Source organism: Alternaria novae-zelandiae (assembly GCF_023758075.1).
Source record: "Alternaria novae-zelandiae strain BMP 2774 chromosome Unknown scaffold_16, whole genome shotgun sequence".
Classification (NCBI taxonomy): Eukaryota; Fungi; Ascomycota; class Dothideomycetes; order Pleosporales; family Pleosporaceae; genus Alternaria; species Alternaria novae-zelandiae.
Window position 1 is genome coordinate 79,518 of NW_026056976.1, and position 17,916 is coordinate 97,433.

A 17,916-nucleotide genomic window follows, 5' to 3' on the forward strand; every position below is an offset into this window, starting at 1 on the left:
GGAAGTGCGTACGATCTCTTTGTACGAACGATATGTCCTTCTGTGCTAGCCCGCATCAAGGTAAGGATATTCCGAGTAGTTGGTGATACATGCTAACCTATCACAAGCCCACAGCATTGTCAAGTCTAGTAAAGTCGCTGGACTTATCCCACATCGTACATCAAGGCGCCAAATCGACAACAGCTAGATTGCTAGGCCGAACGAGATTATCTCTTGAAGTCTTCGTAGCACCTCAAGCTAGCTTTGCAATCAACTGCTGGGCTAGCCTGAGCAAATGCACCCGGCTACGCGTTCTCGACCTGAGCCTGTTGGTAAACCCCAGACACACGATCTTTGTTCGAATCGTAAACTGACATGCTCTTCTAAAACCAGGGTATCCGAATGCATCAGTTTCCAAAGCTTAAACCAAACGATACGGCAACTTGGGGATCTACGCGAGCTTTACTTGCCTCGCTGTTCATCTAGATATGAACCCTCCGCCACACCCGGTGGTCCCAGTATTCGCTGGCCACCTAACCTGGAACACCTCGCTCTATCTGGATCGGTCTCTGGTCAATTCCTATGGGATATGCTACGACAACCGGCCAACTTCCCTCCGACTTTCTCTTCGCTGAGTATTCACCATAGTCCAGGTCTAGATCAGTACGTCAAGACTCTATTGCAACGAGTTCACCGTACGACTGCCACTGGAGGATTGGATGCTAACATAAAGACCGCAGGCAAGGTATCAGACCCCTACTTGACAGCTTATCTGCATCGCTTACGGTCGTCGAACTCCGCGATCTACCAGCCGTCAAACAAGGCCGATTGAACAGTGTACTAGACTGGCTACCAAACCTCGTCTCTCTAACCATAGCACTAGACTACATCGACAGTCGATTCGGAAACATGCCACCAGATTTCTCACCAGCCCGATGGCAAGAAGCCAAGCCACTATACAGACTGACTCTCCTCGCTTGTGGACGGACGGGTGATCCCTCACGTAGTTTCACGATGACTGATCTCTTCACCTTAATAGACGAACGGTATCTAGGCCGTTTGCGCTATCTAAACATAGGACATAGCACGGAGTGGCAAATTGAGGATGAAGTGCTGGGCGCACTCGAGTCCAGTGTATATGAGCAGGACAAGGAGAGTTGGTTGGGCCGCAGATGGCACTACGAAGACGTGGATTTCACGGATACGAGGGGTTTGGAATACGAGCAATGGATCACAGACACAAGACTTGGGAGGAAAATGAGGCCTTGGTTCCGACTCTTGAAGAATCGTTAGTTGGACTGCTTGGCGCTTTGCATATTCAGGGCTCAGGTGCTCTTCATTGTGATCAACTCGAGGGTCTAAGCCCTCCGATAATCCTATCCAAGCTACCGAAATTGGTCTAGTAGAAACACAGGCTGTCTATGTCGTTCATATCGCATGTAATGAAAATTTTGCGGTCCAGCGCCTGGCGCATCAGTATAGTGGTCGGGCGCATCTAGGCGCTGCCGTTGACCTTGCGTCCCTGGATGAGACCACGAATACCGCCCTTGCCACCTACTTCGCGAATGATGGCATTTATGCTCAGGTCGGCACCGATGTTGATCTGGACCTCGACCTTTCCTCCCTTCTTGACACCACGGACTGCAGCTTCGCTCAGCACTTGTCCAACCTTCCATGTCTTCTCCCGTAGCTCCTCTTCCTCTTCCTCGCTGTCGTCGTCGCTGTCATCCGAATCATCCTCGTCTTTTTCAGCCTTGGGCTTGGGCTCTGGCTTTGTGACCTTGATGTGTCGTGAGCCTTCCGCAAGCTTAATGAGCACGTCACCTCCCTCTCGTGGCGTTGCAATGGTCGCAGTGCGTCGGACAGGTAGTTGTGTCTCCGCGTCGACGATGGCATGGAAAACGCCAGAGGACTCATCGCCCGAGATGCACAGCACACCAACAGCGGTGGAAAGGTGGGGTGTAACAGTAACCATAGGGTGGGTGCTTTGTTCAATGTCCTCAAGCTCAAACTCCTGGATAAGGCTGGCTTGGATAGCAGCACCACGGGCTGACAATTCCGAGGGGTTGATGGCTGATGGGGATGTGGAAGGTGCGAGGACGGTGGTGGATTCCGGGAAGGCTGAGCGTACCGCAGAAGCGACCTTGGGAGTGTGAGAGTTACCGCCAGCCAAGATAATCTCGGAGATGTCGAGAGGATCCAAGTTGGCCTTCTCCACAGCTTGAGTGACAAGACGAGTAAAGGCAGAGAACAACTTGCTTCCCAGGAGATCGTAGCGGGTGCGGTTGATGGTCGCGGTGAAGTCGGTGCCGCCTACTAAGCTCTCGACGGAGAAGTTGGCGGTGGTACCAATGGAAAGCGCCTTCTTGACAGCTTCGCACTCAAGCTTCAACTTGGCCAACGATCGGTCGTTTTCCCGAGGGTCACCGGCCGACTTGTGCTTCTTGAGGAATTCCTTGGCGAAATGTTCCATGAGCACTTGGTCGAGCTTGGAGCCACTGACATCGTAGTCGTGTAGAGTGGCCAGGATGGTGTAGATGCCGCCACGGGACGCAACCACAGCCACGTCCGAACGGGTGCCTCCCAGATCGGCGACGACGATGATCTTGTCAGCCAACTGCGCACCAGGACGGGCATCGTATGCTAGGACAGCAGCTGTGGGCTCGTGGATGAACTGTAGGACCTCGATGCCAGCGTTTGTCGACGCCTTCTTCAGGGCCTCCTTCTGGGCATCACTGAAGTTTGTGGGTACGGTGATGACGGCGGCGTTGACCTCCTTTCCAAGGTAGTCGGAGGCAGAGCTCCGTAGTCTCTTCAGGTGACGTGTTGTGGCATCGATAACGGATACGGTGTTCTCCTGCTCGTCGGCGGTATCGCGGATGTTGAACGCAACACCGTCTTCGTGCTGTACGGGATGGGCCGACTGGTGGCATGGGGAGGGGTCTATCGATTTGTAGCTGCAGGGTGTCAGTCGACGTGGTTGGACAGGTAGGATAGGATTGCCTACTCTTGGCCGAGGAAGTCGCGGAAGTAGGCGACTGTGTTCTTCGCATTGCGGACGAATTGGGTCTTGGCCTGACCTCCGTGTAGTTCTTCTCCTTCGACGTAGGACAGGGCGGTAGGGATTTGGCGGTCTTTTCAAGTGTTAGCAGTCGAGGGGATCCAGGGCGTGCAGCAGGCGGCGTACCTCCGTCTTCGTTGGCGATGACCTCTGCTTTGCCTTCCTGTTATGTGTCAGAAACATCCAGCGACATCAGCGACAGACATGGGCACTTACACCCGAGGTGAAAGCAATGGAGCTGTACGAGTTGCCAAAGGATATGCCTATCGCGACTCGCTGCGCGGGGTCCGCTTGCGCACTCATCTTGCGCGGGGAGACGTTTTCGGGTTACGGAAAGAGGATTCGAGTCAAACGAAAGCCGTTCAGTATCGACAACAAAGCGGCAGGGGCAGGTGAACAGAAGTTAGCCGGCTGTGGTAGCGTTTGTAGCGCGTGTGTTTCTTCGCGGCTAAGAAATTCAGAGTCGTGCATTTTTCTCGGAAGCGCACGGGCTTCTCGGAATGAGCTCACTCGAGGGACGGCGCATGTTACCAGGTGCTCTACCACACCCCAGGACACGACTTTGCGAGCACTACCATGGCAGCCTCAGCCACTATCGTACTGCCTGGCGACAACATCGCGCAGAGCGCTCTTCCAACTGGCACAGGCAAAAAGAAGACGCTCACCCTCGGACCCGGTTTGCGACACACGCCGCCAGACACGGTCACGGCCACGGTCGCGGGCGCGCTCGTGACGGACAACAAGAAGAATGCCGCTTCGGTCGAGTACAACACTGGAAGGGTGAGAGATCTATTCTGTCTCTTTCACTATTCTTGCTAATCCCCTTGACAGTATCTTCCTTTTGCAGGCGACCTCGTCATCGCGACCGTGAATGGCTCTGCCGCCGAGAACTTCAATTGCCTCCTCACCCCGAACACGCCGGCTGCGACCCTTCCCCACCTAGCCTTCGAGGGCGCGACCAAGAAGACACGGCCCCAGCTGCCCCCAAACTCCCTGGTCTACTGTCGCGTCGCGAGTGCCGGCAAAGACCTACCATCAGAGCTCACCTGTGTCGATCCCTCCACGGGCAAGGGCGAAGGTCTCGGTCTGTTAAAAGGGGGTATGGTGTTCAAGATCAGCCTGGGTATGGCACGGAGGATGCTTGCAGCGCGCGGAGGCATATCTCTGTTGGAAACCCTGGGCTCCAAAATCGGTTTCGAGGTCACCGTCGGCCGAAACGGACTTGTGCACGTTGATGGAGGAAACGTCAAGACGACATTGGCAATTGGACAGGCTATACAAGAGGTGGATTCCGCTGCCCTCGGGGACGAAGCACAGAAGAAGCTTGCTGCCGCGACGCTGAAGCAATGTTGAGGAAGATACGCGGATTGCTATGTCAGACTTTGCAATCGCACGCTGGAAGGATGGCGCCATTGTCACGCACGTTGGTCTATGTGAAGACTGATCGTAGGCGGGCTATCCGCTGTTGGCGGATAACTGGCTGTGAAGGGCATAACTCGACGTTTGCGACTAGCACGCGCGACGCATGAGAGATCGGCGTCCGTGTCAATACCAGAATGAGTTGTCGACGGATCTTACATTGCCAGATTCCGTTGATCATCTGCGTCTGGTCGCACTGGATGAAGGCTGTTGGAATCTAGTGAGCCGGCTTGAGTATATTAGAAGTATTCCAGCAAGAGCGCATCTGGAGTATCACGTTTAGGTGGTCATAGGCGGCACATCCCGTTGGAAGCAAGCAGGTGTCGTAGAACAATTGTTCGAAGGGGTAGTGTGTTTGTAGGCTGAATGATGAACATGTAATATATTTATATTTCTCTAGTATCTGCGATTGACGACACTACGGGTTGTGAGCTCCATGAGACGCGACGCCGTCAATAGATCAATTCTCAACCTTTGTCTCATGCCATACACGTCAGCTCTGAGACCATATGCCAAACTCAGGACCCTTTTTGTACGAAAGGTGCTGTGTCTGCGCCCATCATCGTGACCCATCCCTGCTAAGCCGACCTTGTCGAACAGTGTTTCTTCGTTCTCTTTTAGCAGATTATGTTTAGGGCACAACACGCTGGGGGTCTCGGGGGAACAGGCTGCACATCCTGATGTTAGGCAACCCGAGCCAGAATTGTACAATTCTCTCCAGGCCGAAACCACCTCCGGCGTGCGGCGGGCAACCGTACTTGAAGCAGTCTACGTAATCCTTGGTTCCAGCACCGGCGGGATCAATCGGGGGATCATGCTTGCGCATCTGCTCTGCGAGCAGCTCTGAGTGATGGATACGCTGCGCACCCGAGCAGATCTCTTGACCCCTCATGAACATGTCATAAGAGTTTGAGAGAGCAGGGTCGGCGGGTGACGGCATCGTGTACGCGGGGCGGATAGCAAGGGGGAATTGGTCCAGAGTGTAGAAGTCGGTGTTGTACTTCTCGAGAACAAGACGGCCAAGCATCTTCTCCTGAGGTGTTCTGGAAACATTAGTCAAGCCTTTGAGAATTTCACCTTCGCACTTACGTCAGATCGTCGTAGTCTCCAAGCTCCTCACCAGCTTCGCGCAGCATCTTGATACCTTCTTGGAAAGGAATTCTGGGAACGTTTCCGGACTGAGGAAGCTTGAACTCATCGACGTGATACACTCCTCTTACAAGTTCTGTCTCTTTCTTGTACCGTGCGTTGAGCTCGTTGAAGATGAAGAGCATGAGGTCTTCCAGCACACTCATGACTTCATGGTAGTTCTCCTGGAATTCCATCTCAAGATCCAGTCCAGTGAACTCGGTCAAGTGACGGGCCGTGTTGGAGTTCTCGGCGCGGAACACGGGACCGATCTCCATGACCTTTTGGAAGCGGGAGGCGATCAACATTTGCTTGTAGAACTGTGGTGACTGAGCAAGGTAGGCGGGGCGACCGAAGTACTTCAGCTCGAAGACATTAGCACCTCCCTCAGAGGCAGCTCCACTACATGTCATGTTAGTATCTGCAACGAATCACGACACGAGTAACATACAGAATCTTTGGAGTATGCACCAGAACAAAGCCCTTCTTCGAGAGGAACTCCTGGAACAAGGCGCAAACACCGCTCTTGATGACGAAGATAGATTGGTTGATCTTGGCTCGCAGATCAAGCGTCCGGTTGTTCAACCTTGTGTTCAGACTGACGAGTGGGCGCTCGCCACCTTCCTCCTCTTTCTGATCCTCTTCCGCAGCAGTCTCAGTTGGCATGGGGCGTTCCGCGTCCGACACTTGAAGCGGTAGCGGAATCTCAGCACTGGCCTCGACGAACAGCTTCTGGACATGAATCTCGAAGTCGGTGATACTGGCACTCTTTATGGGCTCCTTCACACGCTTGACTATACCCGTAACCACGAGTGTGCTCTCGGTGCTAACGTTGCCGCAGAACTTGACCATCTGCTTGCTCAGCTTGTCGCTGGCCGCAACGACAGCCTGCACGGTGTTGAGGTTTTGTCGCAGGTTCAAGAAAGCGAGCTTCGCAGATTGCACCCTTGCATTCTCAACCCAGCACCTGAATGTAATCTCCTTGTCCTCGTTGTTGGCGACATCGGTAAGCTCAGTGCGCGGAGTTCCCGTAGGCTTGTACTCTCTGGATCCAATGAGGGGAAGTTCGCCGTATGCGCCTGCGGAAACGTCGGCGCCGTCGTCGACTTCTTTCTTGGTACGCTCAGCGAGTTCGCGGGCTTTGGCTGCGGCCTTCTTCTCTGCCTGGCTACTGTTAATGCTATGGACTTGACGGGAAAGAGACTCTACTGACCTTCTCTTTCTCTTTCTGCGCCTTCTTCAGCGCATTCTTGGAGGGCGGCTCAGCGCCAGCAGATGCAGCGTCACTCATTGTGGTTGGATTGGGGTTTTTTTGAGTCGCGTTGTTCTATAGTCAGACGTGTGCTGGGGACTCACATTTCCATAGTGGGGCAGCCGTGGATGAATCACAGCCCCGCTATCCCCGCGGCGTCATAGCCCACTACGGGATCCTTGAACACCTGGGCTGTCTAAGTAAAATACAATGCCCGCCTAATAGCTTTAATGGTTCAGGATACATGTTTCAACTCTCATAAAATTACTAACTAATGTAGCTGGGTATAGTAAAAATTGTCATTCCCGCTCAAACCCAATGCTTCCCAGACGCCCTGCAGCAAAACAAGCCGCTATGCTTCATGGTTCAAAAAAAGGTCATGTCCTGAACGATCGTTTTGTGGTTCAGCCGACAGCGCAACTATCTCATTCTCTTTACAGTCTCTCACTGCTGGGTGTCGTTGGTAGCCAATCTTCAGCCAACGATGGACGTTCGACTGGAGGTCGACGCGCTCGCATTGCCATCCCAAAGTTTCACTGTCTTGACAGCTGAATGCTTTGGTTCGTGACATGAGAATATATTGACGTGAGTGTCGTTCGCAGCCGCCGCAGCAATCATCAGTCGGTGAGGGTGAAATGCAGTGACCGAGATAGGGGCAGATCGATCGCGAAGGAAACCCGAATAGGGCTCAAGGTGCGACACAGGCTGGCCGTTGTTGATGTTGAAGATCTTCACACGATGCCGTTGCGTGCCACTACACACGTTAATGTTAACATGTTTCGTAATCTTGGAATGTGATGAGCACTTACGTGGCAAAAACGGGAGCATGTTCATGAACGCTGAGTGTTCGTAGGGTGTCGGAAGTTGCTTGGATAGTTTTTACGCTTCGATCCCAGCGTATGTCCCATAGCTTGACCTCACCGCCACGGCAGCCGCTCACAAGTTCACGCTGTCCACCGCGCTGCAGGTGAACGTTGGTGATCCATTGCTTGTGCTCTTTCCAGACCTTGACCATGGCGGTGGCGGGCTTTTGGCGTTGATCGTATACTCGGATGGCACCATCACCAAAACCAGCAACAAAGACGTCTCCCTCGACTTGATCGGAGGTTAAGGATGTAATGCAAGAGCCGGATCGTGCGGGAAGGTCCTACTCATGTCAGCTACGACATCACGGATGCGGAGAGCGCAACTTACATTGGTGCATACTTCGGTCCCAGCGTTCCACACGCGAATGACCTTCACGTCGCCAGCAACTAGGATGAGACCTCTTCCTTGCTGCCAATCGAATACCAGACCGGCGTTCTTGTTACTTGAAACAAGATCAGTAAGTGCGCGGAATCCTGTCACTAGTTCTGTCTCTCCTTTACGGTCGTAGTTGCGGAATATCTTGATTACACCATCCGAGGATCCTGTCATTAGGAGTGCCTGGTCGTCCTCGTTGATGAATCGCACGTCCGTTATTCTCGACTCGGGAGGGTTCCCGTTGGAGAAAGAATTGATTCTGTTGACCGACTTTGAGTAGTCGAAAATGTTGACGGTATCCCGTGTATCTGTCACTACGAGATGGTCCTCAAACTGGTGGAAACACATCTTGGCAGGTTGGCTGAGGTTGTCGAAATATCCTCGTGGCACATCCCAACGATTGGAAACGGCAATGTCCTTCAACGGCTGAGTCTCGGCAATGATCCTGTCGTTACGGTTCCTCCGCCAGAGTCTGCCATTATAGTCGGTACTTCCTGGTTCGTCGGCTTCTGTGGGCTTCATCTGAGGTTCGCGGAAGTACTCTACGGACCATTCGAAGAATACACTCTTGAGTGGGATTTCTGGTTTCTCCGTCAAGTTCCGGTTCTTGAATCCTCGTGAGGTTGGCTGCTCTACGGAATGATACTTTTCAGGTGTCTGGGGGCGAGAGACCGCGGGAGTGTGGGCATCATCGGCAGCAGATCTCCCTGAAGATTTCTGTCGAGGGCTTGCTGAATCTTGGCCTGCCCAGAGATTCTTCAGCGAAGCACCGACACTCGTGGACTTTCGGATGCCACCGAAGAGTGACAAGTAGGTTGAGTCTTTGGTCGGGGTTGGGGGATTCGAGGCTTTTTGCGGCGCAGAAGTCTCTTCTACTGCACGGCGCATGGGTCGAGGAGCTGGCGCGTTTTGGAGAGCTTCGTCTAGTTGGGGCTGTACAAACTTGGCTAGAGACGACTCGATGAGTGATATCAGGATGTAATCAACAACAATTCCAGCGTCTTTTGCGATCTCCGGATGCGGATCGACTGACATGACTAGCAACTCTTTCCAAATGGCAGAGTATATGGTATTTTGCGAACAAGACGTCGATTCGGAAGCACTGCCCGTAGCTCCTGTACGTGCTTTCATGTGGAGCGCATCGGGGTTCTTGTCATCAGATTGCTTTGTGTCTGAGTTGGCGTAATCCTCCGATAGTTGCTCGAATGCGGCGACGATGAACCGGGTCTTGTAGCGGGCAACGAACGTTGAGAAAAAGATGAGGAGCTCTTTGCGCACCATACTATTACCGTCCATGGTCATAATGAGGATCATAGACGCGATGGACTCTTCGATGTTGGCCACCTGTGGGGTAACATCGCGGATACCAAGGAAGGACGCCAATGCATGCAGCATTGCTGCCCGTACCTCAGCAACGGGGTCCACGATTAGCTCGCAAAGTCGTTCATGTGCCATGCACCGTATGCCGACCCACTTGGCTTCTTCGTAGTTGACCCAGAGCTTGCTCAGACAAAGGCACGACCACTGCCTGAGCAACGGGTTCTGCATATCTTTGAGATGATCCAAGCAGCTCTCTACAAGCTCTGTGCTTAGTGAAGCACGTTGTCCTTGGTTGTAGTCTTTGCAGAACATGGAGACTATGAAGGCGCACATTGCGCGGTGTTCGCTTGCGTTCTGAATAGGTATACCTGTTTGAGTTTAGCTAAGGGGCAGTCTTTTGGATTGAATCTTGAATACCAGAATTGGGATTGAATATGTTGATGAAGTACTGATAGCCGTTATCCTTGAGTAGATCGGCTTGGCAGGATTGATCGACTGCAAGAATTCGGGCCCAGATGAATACCATGACTGGCTTTAGCTCATTGGCTTGCGATTGTAGTAGCTTGAGGACGTATGGGAAGATGCCAATGCTGAGTGCAAGATTTACAGCCCAGGGGCCATGATCTAAGAAACTCGACAATAGGATCAACGCTCGGAGACGATGCACTTGACTGAGTAGTACTTGAAGCACTATAGGAAGTTGTTCTGGTACCTTTTGCTCCACGGCGCCCTGTGTCAGGTATACCTCGAAAGCGGTCAGCTGTTCAGAGAAAAAGTCGGAGTGTTTGTAGTTGAAATCTTTCTCTCCACGTGCTTCAGCCTGCAAATCCGGTAGCTGGGCCAGGATCAACTCAACGGCCAAGTCCCAACTGCGCCAGAGCGGGTGATTGTGTGTTTGGGGAATCTCGGGATGGGAGACGGGATTGCAGTGGTATGCGCGCATGACGCGCTGTGCAAGAAGATAGTTGCGGAATAGTGCAGCAACCATCAAGTCCTGACGGAACAGTTTCTTGAACAGAGGTTTGGAGAGAGAGTTCCACGCGATGGTGTCGGTAATGGCTGTGAAGATCCAGTTCAGCTCACCAATAGGCGTTCTACGCTCAGAGACTTTGCCTGGAATATTGTGGGCATCTCGTAGGCTAACCTTGCTCGGGAGTGGGTTTTGCAAGATGAAGAAGCGTACTGCCATGGTTATGGGGTCAGTTAGACAGGATGTGAAGATATCAGCAGGCAGCTCGGGGTTAGTAGGGAGAGACTCGCGCTCTCTGCATGCTGCCAGATGGATGCAATCACTGAAATCGACATGCTCGACGCTGGGATCTCTCCGGCGCGCCTCCTCAAACTCGGCCTGGTGTTTCTCGGCAAAGCGGTTGAAGTTGCTGATGATGAGGCCAGCATCGGAGCAGTCATAGACGAACAGACTAGGTGCGCCGATCCAGGATTGCAAGTCGTAGAGCGACAAGGGAATGTACTGCGTGTAGTTTCTGTTAAAGACCCAGATCTCGCCGGAAGACGTTGGTTTGGGCACGCCATGGCCGTTGTAGTGGAACAAGACTCGCTCATTGCGGGCATTCCGGCGCAGAGTTGACGCGTATTTCCTCGTCTCTTCGGTTGTGGGGTCTAGCAGCAGTTTGTAGCGCGTGCGCATGCTCAGCTGCTCGTACTGGGTCTGGAGGGCCTTTCCGATCTGGTTCATGGGCGTGTGGCCGGGCGTCTGGGAGGTAACCGTCGGGTCGATCCAGCACTCCTCCTTGGCACACGGATTGGTCTTGATGACGTCTGGGGGATCAACGCCAATGTTGAGGCAGAGAGCGAGGACAGCCGAGACGGTCTTGAGGCGGTCCCGCATGCGCCATTCTTGGACGGGGAAGGCACAGTCCTGGTTTTTGGGGTGGCCGCCCGTCTCGTGTTTCTTGTCGGTGTAGTACATGAAGAAGTTTGAGGTGAGCAGGTTGCTGTACTCCTCCGAGTTGAGCTGGTCGTCCCAGCCATGGCGGATCTTGAAGTGGCCGTCGACGCTTCCCTCGTCGGTGCTCTCGGGCGGGAGGGCAGGATGGCGCGGCCCAAAGTCGCTCTTCGCGCGCAACATGCTGGGACGGGCAGACTGAGGGCCTATCGAGGCAGGGCGGGCAGGCGGCGCATGTTCGTCGACGGGCGAGGCAGGCGCGGCATCGGCGGCGGCAGCGGTGCTGGGGCGCGAGGAGGCAGCGGGCTCAGGGTGGTGGGCGCCGTTCATGGCGAGGGGGGCGTGCGAGGCAAGCGGATTGGGGTGCGTGTGGCCGCTGGCAAGAGGTAGTTGGTCGGCGGTTCTCATGGTGAGCTTCAGCGAGCAGCGACGGTCGTGACGGGGCCCATAGCGCGAGGCGGTGGCAGCGGGACGCGTGTGGGTGAGAGCGGCAGGCACGAGTATGGGCTGTGGCAGTGGACGTCACGGCAATGGCACGTCTATTGCACAGTGCGCGTGGATCTAGGGCAGCAGAGGTGAGGGAGCTCGACAGTGCATGTCGTCGGCGCTAGGCCCGAGCCAGCGCGCGGTGAGAGATGCGCTCCACCTAGGCACCGCGCCCACGGAAGGCCAGAGCACGGGTGCAGCGCGGATGCAGTCGTCTCGCATGGTTCGGTCGCAATGCTGGCTGGCCAACGGCGCAAACACTGGCTAGCCTCTGCACCATCGCGACGCGCCTCTGGCACTGAGGCGTCTTTGCAGGCCCGTATGCATGCTCCGGTGGCTGCAGCCAATGGCACGCCCGTAGCCTCGTCGGCGTCCGCTGATCCTCCCGGTCTCAGGGGCGCAAGGTGAACAGAGCAGACCGACCACCGTAACCCGTTGTCCGCCTGGTCGTCTTTCCTTGTGTGTCTACCGGACGTGTCGCCCTTGGAACTGCTGCGCCGTCGTCTGCCTCCGCATCCTCAGCAGGCCATAATACAGCCCCCCAAAAGCTGCCGCCGCCCATCCCTACCACGCTCTGCTGTCCTCTCCCCAGCCGTACGACATGCGCGCGCGCCCCGTCCATTGCTCTGTCTAATTACCTCACCCTCGCCAGCCCAGCCTCTGCGTGCGCTCCGCCTCTCCTCCCTCTGTCTCTGTCTCTGTCTCCCAGGCCGAATGCGTGCGCGATAGGCCCCGGCCGCTCCAGCACCACCGCCCTCGCACCACCGCCGCCGCCATGTCCTTTCTCTTCGGCAAGAAGAGCAAGCAGCAGTCGAATACGCTGCCGCCGGCAACACGGGAAATCACCTCGTCGCATGGCCCAGGCCAACCACCCCCCGCCGTCAATGGCACTGGCTCACGCGAACTCGAGAAGCCCCGTGGCGGCCCCCCGTCCCAGACACCCACGCCCGGCACCAGTGTGAACAACTCGTTGAGCTCCCTCCAGAATCCTGCAAATGCGCCCACCCCCGAGCCCAAGGCCCTGCGGGAGAAGGCCGACACCAACATTCAGGTACGCGCCATCGCAACTTCCTCGTGCCGCGCCTGTGCTGACTGCGACAGAACACGAACCCCAGATTTGCCGGCAATTCGCCAGACTCGCCTTACCCCTGGTCCTCCCGCCGCCTGAACTTCACCGCAGGCAATCCGTTCCCGCGATACGGCGCCGCCATCAATGCCACGGCTTCCAAGGATGGCACCATCTACCTCATGGGTGGACTGGTGGGCGGCGCGACGGTCAAGGGTGATCTGTGGCTGACAGAAATGGGCAACGGCAGCATGGCCTGCTATCCCATCTCCACCACGGGAGACGGCCCTGGTCCCCGCGTCGGTCACGCCAGTTTGCTCGTTGGCAATGCTTTCATCGTCTTTGGAGGAGACACCAAACTGGCTGACAACGATGACCTGGACGATACCCTGTATCTCCTCAACACATGTGCGTAGAGCCTGGAATGCCCTATACCTCCGACTAACGTGTCGCAGCTACAAAACACTGGTCGCGCGCACTACCACAAGGCCCCCGTCCCACCGGTCGCTACGGACACACCCTAAACATCCTCGGCTCCAAGATATACATTTTCGGCGGACAGGTTGAAGGGTTCTTCTTCAACGACCTAGTAGCGTTCGACCTGAATTCGTTGCAATCTTCGGCCAGCCGATGGGAGGTGTTACTACCAAACACAAAGGAACAGGCTTCTCCACAGGGCAGATCCCCACCAGCCCGCACCAATCACTCGGTGGTGACTTGGAACGACAAGCTCTATCTGTACGTATCCCAGTTTCTTGCCTTATTCAACCTTTGATTGACTGATTGTTTTCAGCTTCGGTGGCACAGACGGCATCACCTGGTTCAACGATGTCTGGACCTATGAGCCACGTTCCAACGCGTGGACGGAGCTCGACTGCATTGGTTACATTCCCGTAGCCCGCGAAGGCCATTCTGCCGCCCTCGTAAACGACACCATGTACATCTTTGGCGGGCGCACTCAGGAAGGCGTTGATTTGGGCGACCTTGCCGCATTCCGGATTTCCTCGCGCCGCTGGTACATGTTCCAAAACATGGGCCACTCCCCGTCAGCCCGATCAGGACATAGCATGACCGCATTTGGAAAGCACATCGTCGTCTTGGCTGGCGAGCCCAGCTCTTCAGTCAGTGATAGGAACGAGCTCAGCCTTAGTTACATACTGGACACTTCCAAGATAAGGTATCCGCCCAATGAAAGTGCTCCTCCGCCACAACCGCAGAGCACTCAGCGGAAGATGAGTGGTGGTGAGAGAAGCAATGTTCCTCCCGCTAAAGTCGGCTCCCCTCCAACGCGCGAGAGCATGATGTCCGGCCCCCAAATGACAAGAGCCCCAGAGAATATGGGCAACGGTATTAATCCAGGATCACGGCTGCCTCGTGCAGCTAATCAGGGGCCCCCAGGCCCTCCGCCACTTCAGCAGCCTCCGCAACCTCGTGAGAATGGCGTTGTCGTACAGGGTGCCGCGAAGCCCAGGAGCAAGACTCCCACCAAAAACGAACGCGGATACGGCCCACCTATCGATACGGGAGCTGTATCCGCCGTGGATAGAGACAACATGTCACCCATGACCCGCGACAGCCCGTCTACGAATGACATGCAAAGGAAGGCTTCGGATGCTGTAAGCCAACGTACCCCGAAGGAGTCTATGGACACTATGCGCACCGCTAGCACCACCGTTTCACGGAACACGTCCAAGTCTCACCGTGCGCAAGCTTCTCAAGATAGTACAGACCAGGCAACGAGGCAGTCTTTCGAAACACAGCAGCATCGCGGCTTTGTCCGTGACGCTGATCGATTACCCAGCGAAGGCCTGAAGAACGCATCGCTCGCCAACGACCAGAGAAATGCTGACCTGGTCAGAGAACTTGAGCACGTCAAGAGTCGCAACGCATGGTACGCCTCCGAGCTTGCACTTGCCCGTCGAGCAGGTTACAGTTCGGGCAACTCCACAAGTCCTGTATTTGATGAACGATCGGCCGACGCGTTTCGGGATGAAGACAGACCTTTGCTGGAAGCGCTTCTTAAGATGAAGACCGAGCTTGAACGAGTGCAAACGTCAATCAAAGCCCAAGGCGACGATGCTGCAAAGAGGATCGCTGAAGTGGAGAGGCAGCGGGATGCAGCCGTCAGCGAAGCCATATACGCAAAAACCAAGTTAGCGGCTCATGGAGGCGGTAGTCAGAACGGAACCCCACAGCCAGATGGAGCTCGAAGCACAAGTACACCTGACGCCGATCGCCTCCAGGACATCAGTCGTCGATTAGCTACATCCTTGGCTGCTCAGGGCGACCTGGCTACCAAGGTGGAGCATTTGACTCGTCAGATTGACGCCGAAAAGAAGGCCAAGCAGCTGGCAGAGGAAACCGCAGAAGCTGCGCAGAAACGCGTACAAGAACTGGACTCGACCCGACAAAAGGCCACGGCTGAATCAGAGAGTTTACGCGCCGAGTTGCACGAAGCTGAGCGTATCGCAAGAGAAGTTTCCACTAGCGCCGCAGAAGCGGAATCGGCATCAAAGCTGCTAGCCATTGACAAGCAAGAGCTGAGCGCCAGGGTTGCTAAGGTGTCCGAAGAATCGAAAACTCAGTCTTCCGTCATTCAATCTCTGCGCGATGCGGTTTTTGCATCTACAGAGAAGTCAACATTGTTGGAAAAGAAACTGAACGAGGAGCGGACGCAAAGCGAGAACCTGCGCCAGAAGTTGAGCCAGCTTCGTAGCGAATACGAGGCACGCGTTCTGGAACTGGAGACTACGACACAGAAGCTTCGCGATGCGGAGGAACTAGCGGAGAGCCATGCAGAAGAGGCACGCCTTCATCGAGCCACTGTTTTCTCTGGTCTGCAAACGATGACGGAACGTACCGAGCACGATGGCGCAAATGCCGATGAGCGCGTCGTGGTGCTGCAACAGCAAGTTGAAGCTGCAAATACCATGGCCCGCAAGAACCAGACAGCAGCTGATCAAGCGTCGGAGAAGCTTCGACGAGCAGAAGAACGAATCGCCGGTCTTGAGGCCTATCAAGAGCAATCTAGTCGTGAGGGACTGACCATCCGTAAACAATTACAACAGGCTATGCGAGATGTACAGCTCTCCGAAGCTGAACGTACCGAGCTTCGCCAACAACACGAACGTCTGCGTCTTGAGAGCAATGCGTTTGAAGTCCAGCTCAAGACTCTTCGCAATCTTCTTGATGAAAGAGGTGTGAACCCTGTCGATACGCGACGCTCGAGGGTACTAGACAGTCCAAACTCAAGATTTGGCACACCTGAGTTCAATCGCGTTCGCGAGCTGGAACAACAGGTGGATTCTATGACTAAAGCACATGAGGAGTTGCGTTCCATGTTCGAGGAGCGTGAGCATGAGGTCAGTAAAGAATGGGAGGAGAAGCTACAGGCGCTTCACAACGACCACCAAGCTGCCGTCAAGTACCTCCGTGGTACAGAGAAGATGCTTTCGAAGATGAAACAGGAGCTTGATCGTTACAAGAGCGCGAACCTGAAGCTCGAGGAAGAACTCACTCAAGCGAGACAAGACAAGCGTAGCCCTGCTGACGAAGCTAATCACGCCGAATTGGACGCAGAACGCACGGCACTCCGCTCCGAGTTGGACAAGTCACGGGAGAACATGGAAGCAACCGTTTCGCGTTTCGAGACCCAGTTGTCCAAACTGCAGTCCGACCTGGCTTCCGCTCGCGCCGATGCTGAGACGGCAACGAATGCCACGAAGCAGGCCGAGCACCAGGCGGCTCAGTTCCAGGCAGACCTCGAATCGCTTCGCCGACAGTATGCACAGACAGAAGAGCGTGCACGCGAAGCTGAGAGCCGCGTCCAAATGTTCCTCGATCAGTTTGAGACATCGGTCGATAACTACCGCCGCCAATCCCAGGTTCCGGCTGAGAACGCCCACCCTGAACACAGTCGCCACCGGGCACACGATAGCGTTGCATCGGCCGAGTCTCTGTACAGCCACAACGATGGCTCCAGCACGCCAGAAGCCATACCCCGCCCTTCATCTTCTGCTACACGCAACTCAATGGCCCTTGACAATCTTGCTTCTGAGTTGGACGCACTCAGGAGTCACTGGGAAACTACCAACAAAGCTTACCGATTGAGCGACCGCTTTGATTTTGAACGCATGCCTGAAAACGATAACACTGACGACGTGGATGAACTTTCGCAATGGAGGAAGAGGGTAGAGAGCGACGATGGTCCACAGACTGCCACAGGCAGCCAGGACCCAAAATCTGTTCAGCCGGCTGCAACCATGATCTCGCCTACACAAGTCCACGGATCTTCGTAAAGGCACACGAACCTTGAAACGCTCTGCTGCTACTTGATGGGACATGTGTTCAGCGATTTGTAAGGCGTAATTTGGTTTTTCACACTTTCTCCTTCTCATGGTACCATCGTGTTTCGATGGGATTTCGTTTTATACCATTTTTGCTATTGCAGGATCATTGACTCAAGACTCTTGAGCTTCTTGCGCCTTGGTCCACTTTCTGGCACTCAGTTGATGTTGCTCAGTTTGCGCATCAATGACGTAGCGGTTTGCAAATCATGTCATGGATGTCAGAGGAGTTTATTGATTCAGGAACAACCACTGGCAAATGTAGGATTTTGACATCTTAATGTATATGATTTGGTATTTCAGAAAGTGAGCCTTTGACGCGCGCAAATTTGTTCATTCTATTGTTCGAGCAAGAGGCTGTTGACTCTTCACAAAAAAGTGAAGGTGAAGGGGACTCGACTAGCGCCCCGACCTCGTCGCTCTCCCACGTGGCACAATAGGAACGACGGGCTGTGATTCGCCAGGATCGACCAAACAATACGGTGACGTGAAAGTTACAAGCATCTTCGAGCTCCAGAATGGGACTTTGTACAGGAAAATATCACGCACTATTGTCCGACGTCTCGACAATGGGGAAAACGATACACACGGGGCAGCCCACGGGTCTAGGGCTAGTATAACATCTCTACAGCTTCTGGTCCTTCTCCTCCTTGCAACCTACTTTCTACTCACCAACTTCTATCTTTGCTCAATTTCTTCCTCTTCTTTCAA

At 54.6% G+C, this 17,916-nt stretch overlaps 5 protein-coding genes across 5 annotated transcripts; 2 read left to right on the forward strand and 3 right to left on the reverse strand.

Annotated features, from left to right (window-relative positions):
- Positions 1 to 1,474: 1,474 nt before the first annotated feature.
- On the reverse strand, positions 1,475 to 3,343 carry J4E88_007535 (uncharacterized protein; the record flags this gene model as incomplete). Its single annotated transcript, XM_049401152.1, has 4 exons — positions 1,475 to 2,936; positions 2,987 to 3,113; positions 3,167 to 3,203; positions 3,257 to 3,343. 4 exons carry the CDS (start codon positions 3,341 to 3,343, stop codon positions 1,475 to 1,477), a joined length of 1,713 nt encoding a protein of 570 aa, XP_049252836.1.
- Positions 3,344 to 3,616: 273 nt separating this feature from the next.
- J4E88_007536 (uncharacterized protein) lies at positions 3,617 to 4,393 on the forward strand (the record flags this gene model as incomplete). Its single annotated transcript, XM_049401153.1, has 2 exons — positions 3,617 to 3,820; positions 3,872 to 4,393. The coding sequence occupies 2 exons, from the start codon at positions 3,617 to 3,619 to the stop codon at positions 4,391 to 4,393; spliced, it is 726 nt and encodes a 241-aa protein (XP_049252837.1).
- A 697-nt stretch (positions 4,394 to 5,090) lies between these two features.
- Positions 5,091 to 6,878, reverse strand: J4E88_007537 (uncharacterized protein; the record flags this gene model as incomplete). Its single annotated transcript, XM_049401154.1, has 4 exons — positions 5,091 to 5,502; positions 5,549 to 5,989; positions 6,039 to 6,751; positions 6,801 to 6,878. 4 exons carry the CDS (start codon positions 6,876 to 6,878, stop codon positions 5,091 to 5,093), a joined length of 1,644 nt encoding a protein of 547 aa, XP_049252838.1.
- A 435-nt stretch (positions 6,879 to 7,313) lies between these two features.
- J4E88_007538 (uncharacterized protein) lies at positions 7,314 to 11,715 on the reverse strand (the record flags this gene model as incomplete). Its single annotated transcript, XM_049401155.1, has 4 exons — positions 7,314 to 7,593; positions 7,649 to 7,986; positions 8,034 to 9,769; positions 9,819 to 11,715. The coding sequence occupies 4 exons, from the start codon at positions 11,713 to 11,715 to the stop codon at positions 7,314 to 7,316; spliced, it is 4,251 nt and encodes a 1,416-aa protein (XP_049252839.1).
- An 853-nt stretch (positions 11,716 to 12,568) lies between these two features.
- Positions 12,569 to 17,157, forward strand: J4E88_007539 (uncharacterized protein; the record flags this gene model as incomplete). Its single annotated transcript, XM_049401156.1, has 4 exons — positions 12,569 to 12,844; positions 12,895 to 13,267; positions 13,315 to 13,597; positions 13,653 to 17,157. The coding sequence occupies 4 exons, from the start codon at positions 12,569 to 12,571 to the stop codon at positions 17,155 to 17,157; spliced, it is 4,437 nt and encodes a 1,478-aa protein (XP_049252840.1).
- Positions 17,158 to 17,916: the final 759 nt, after the last annotated feature.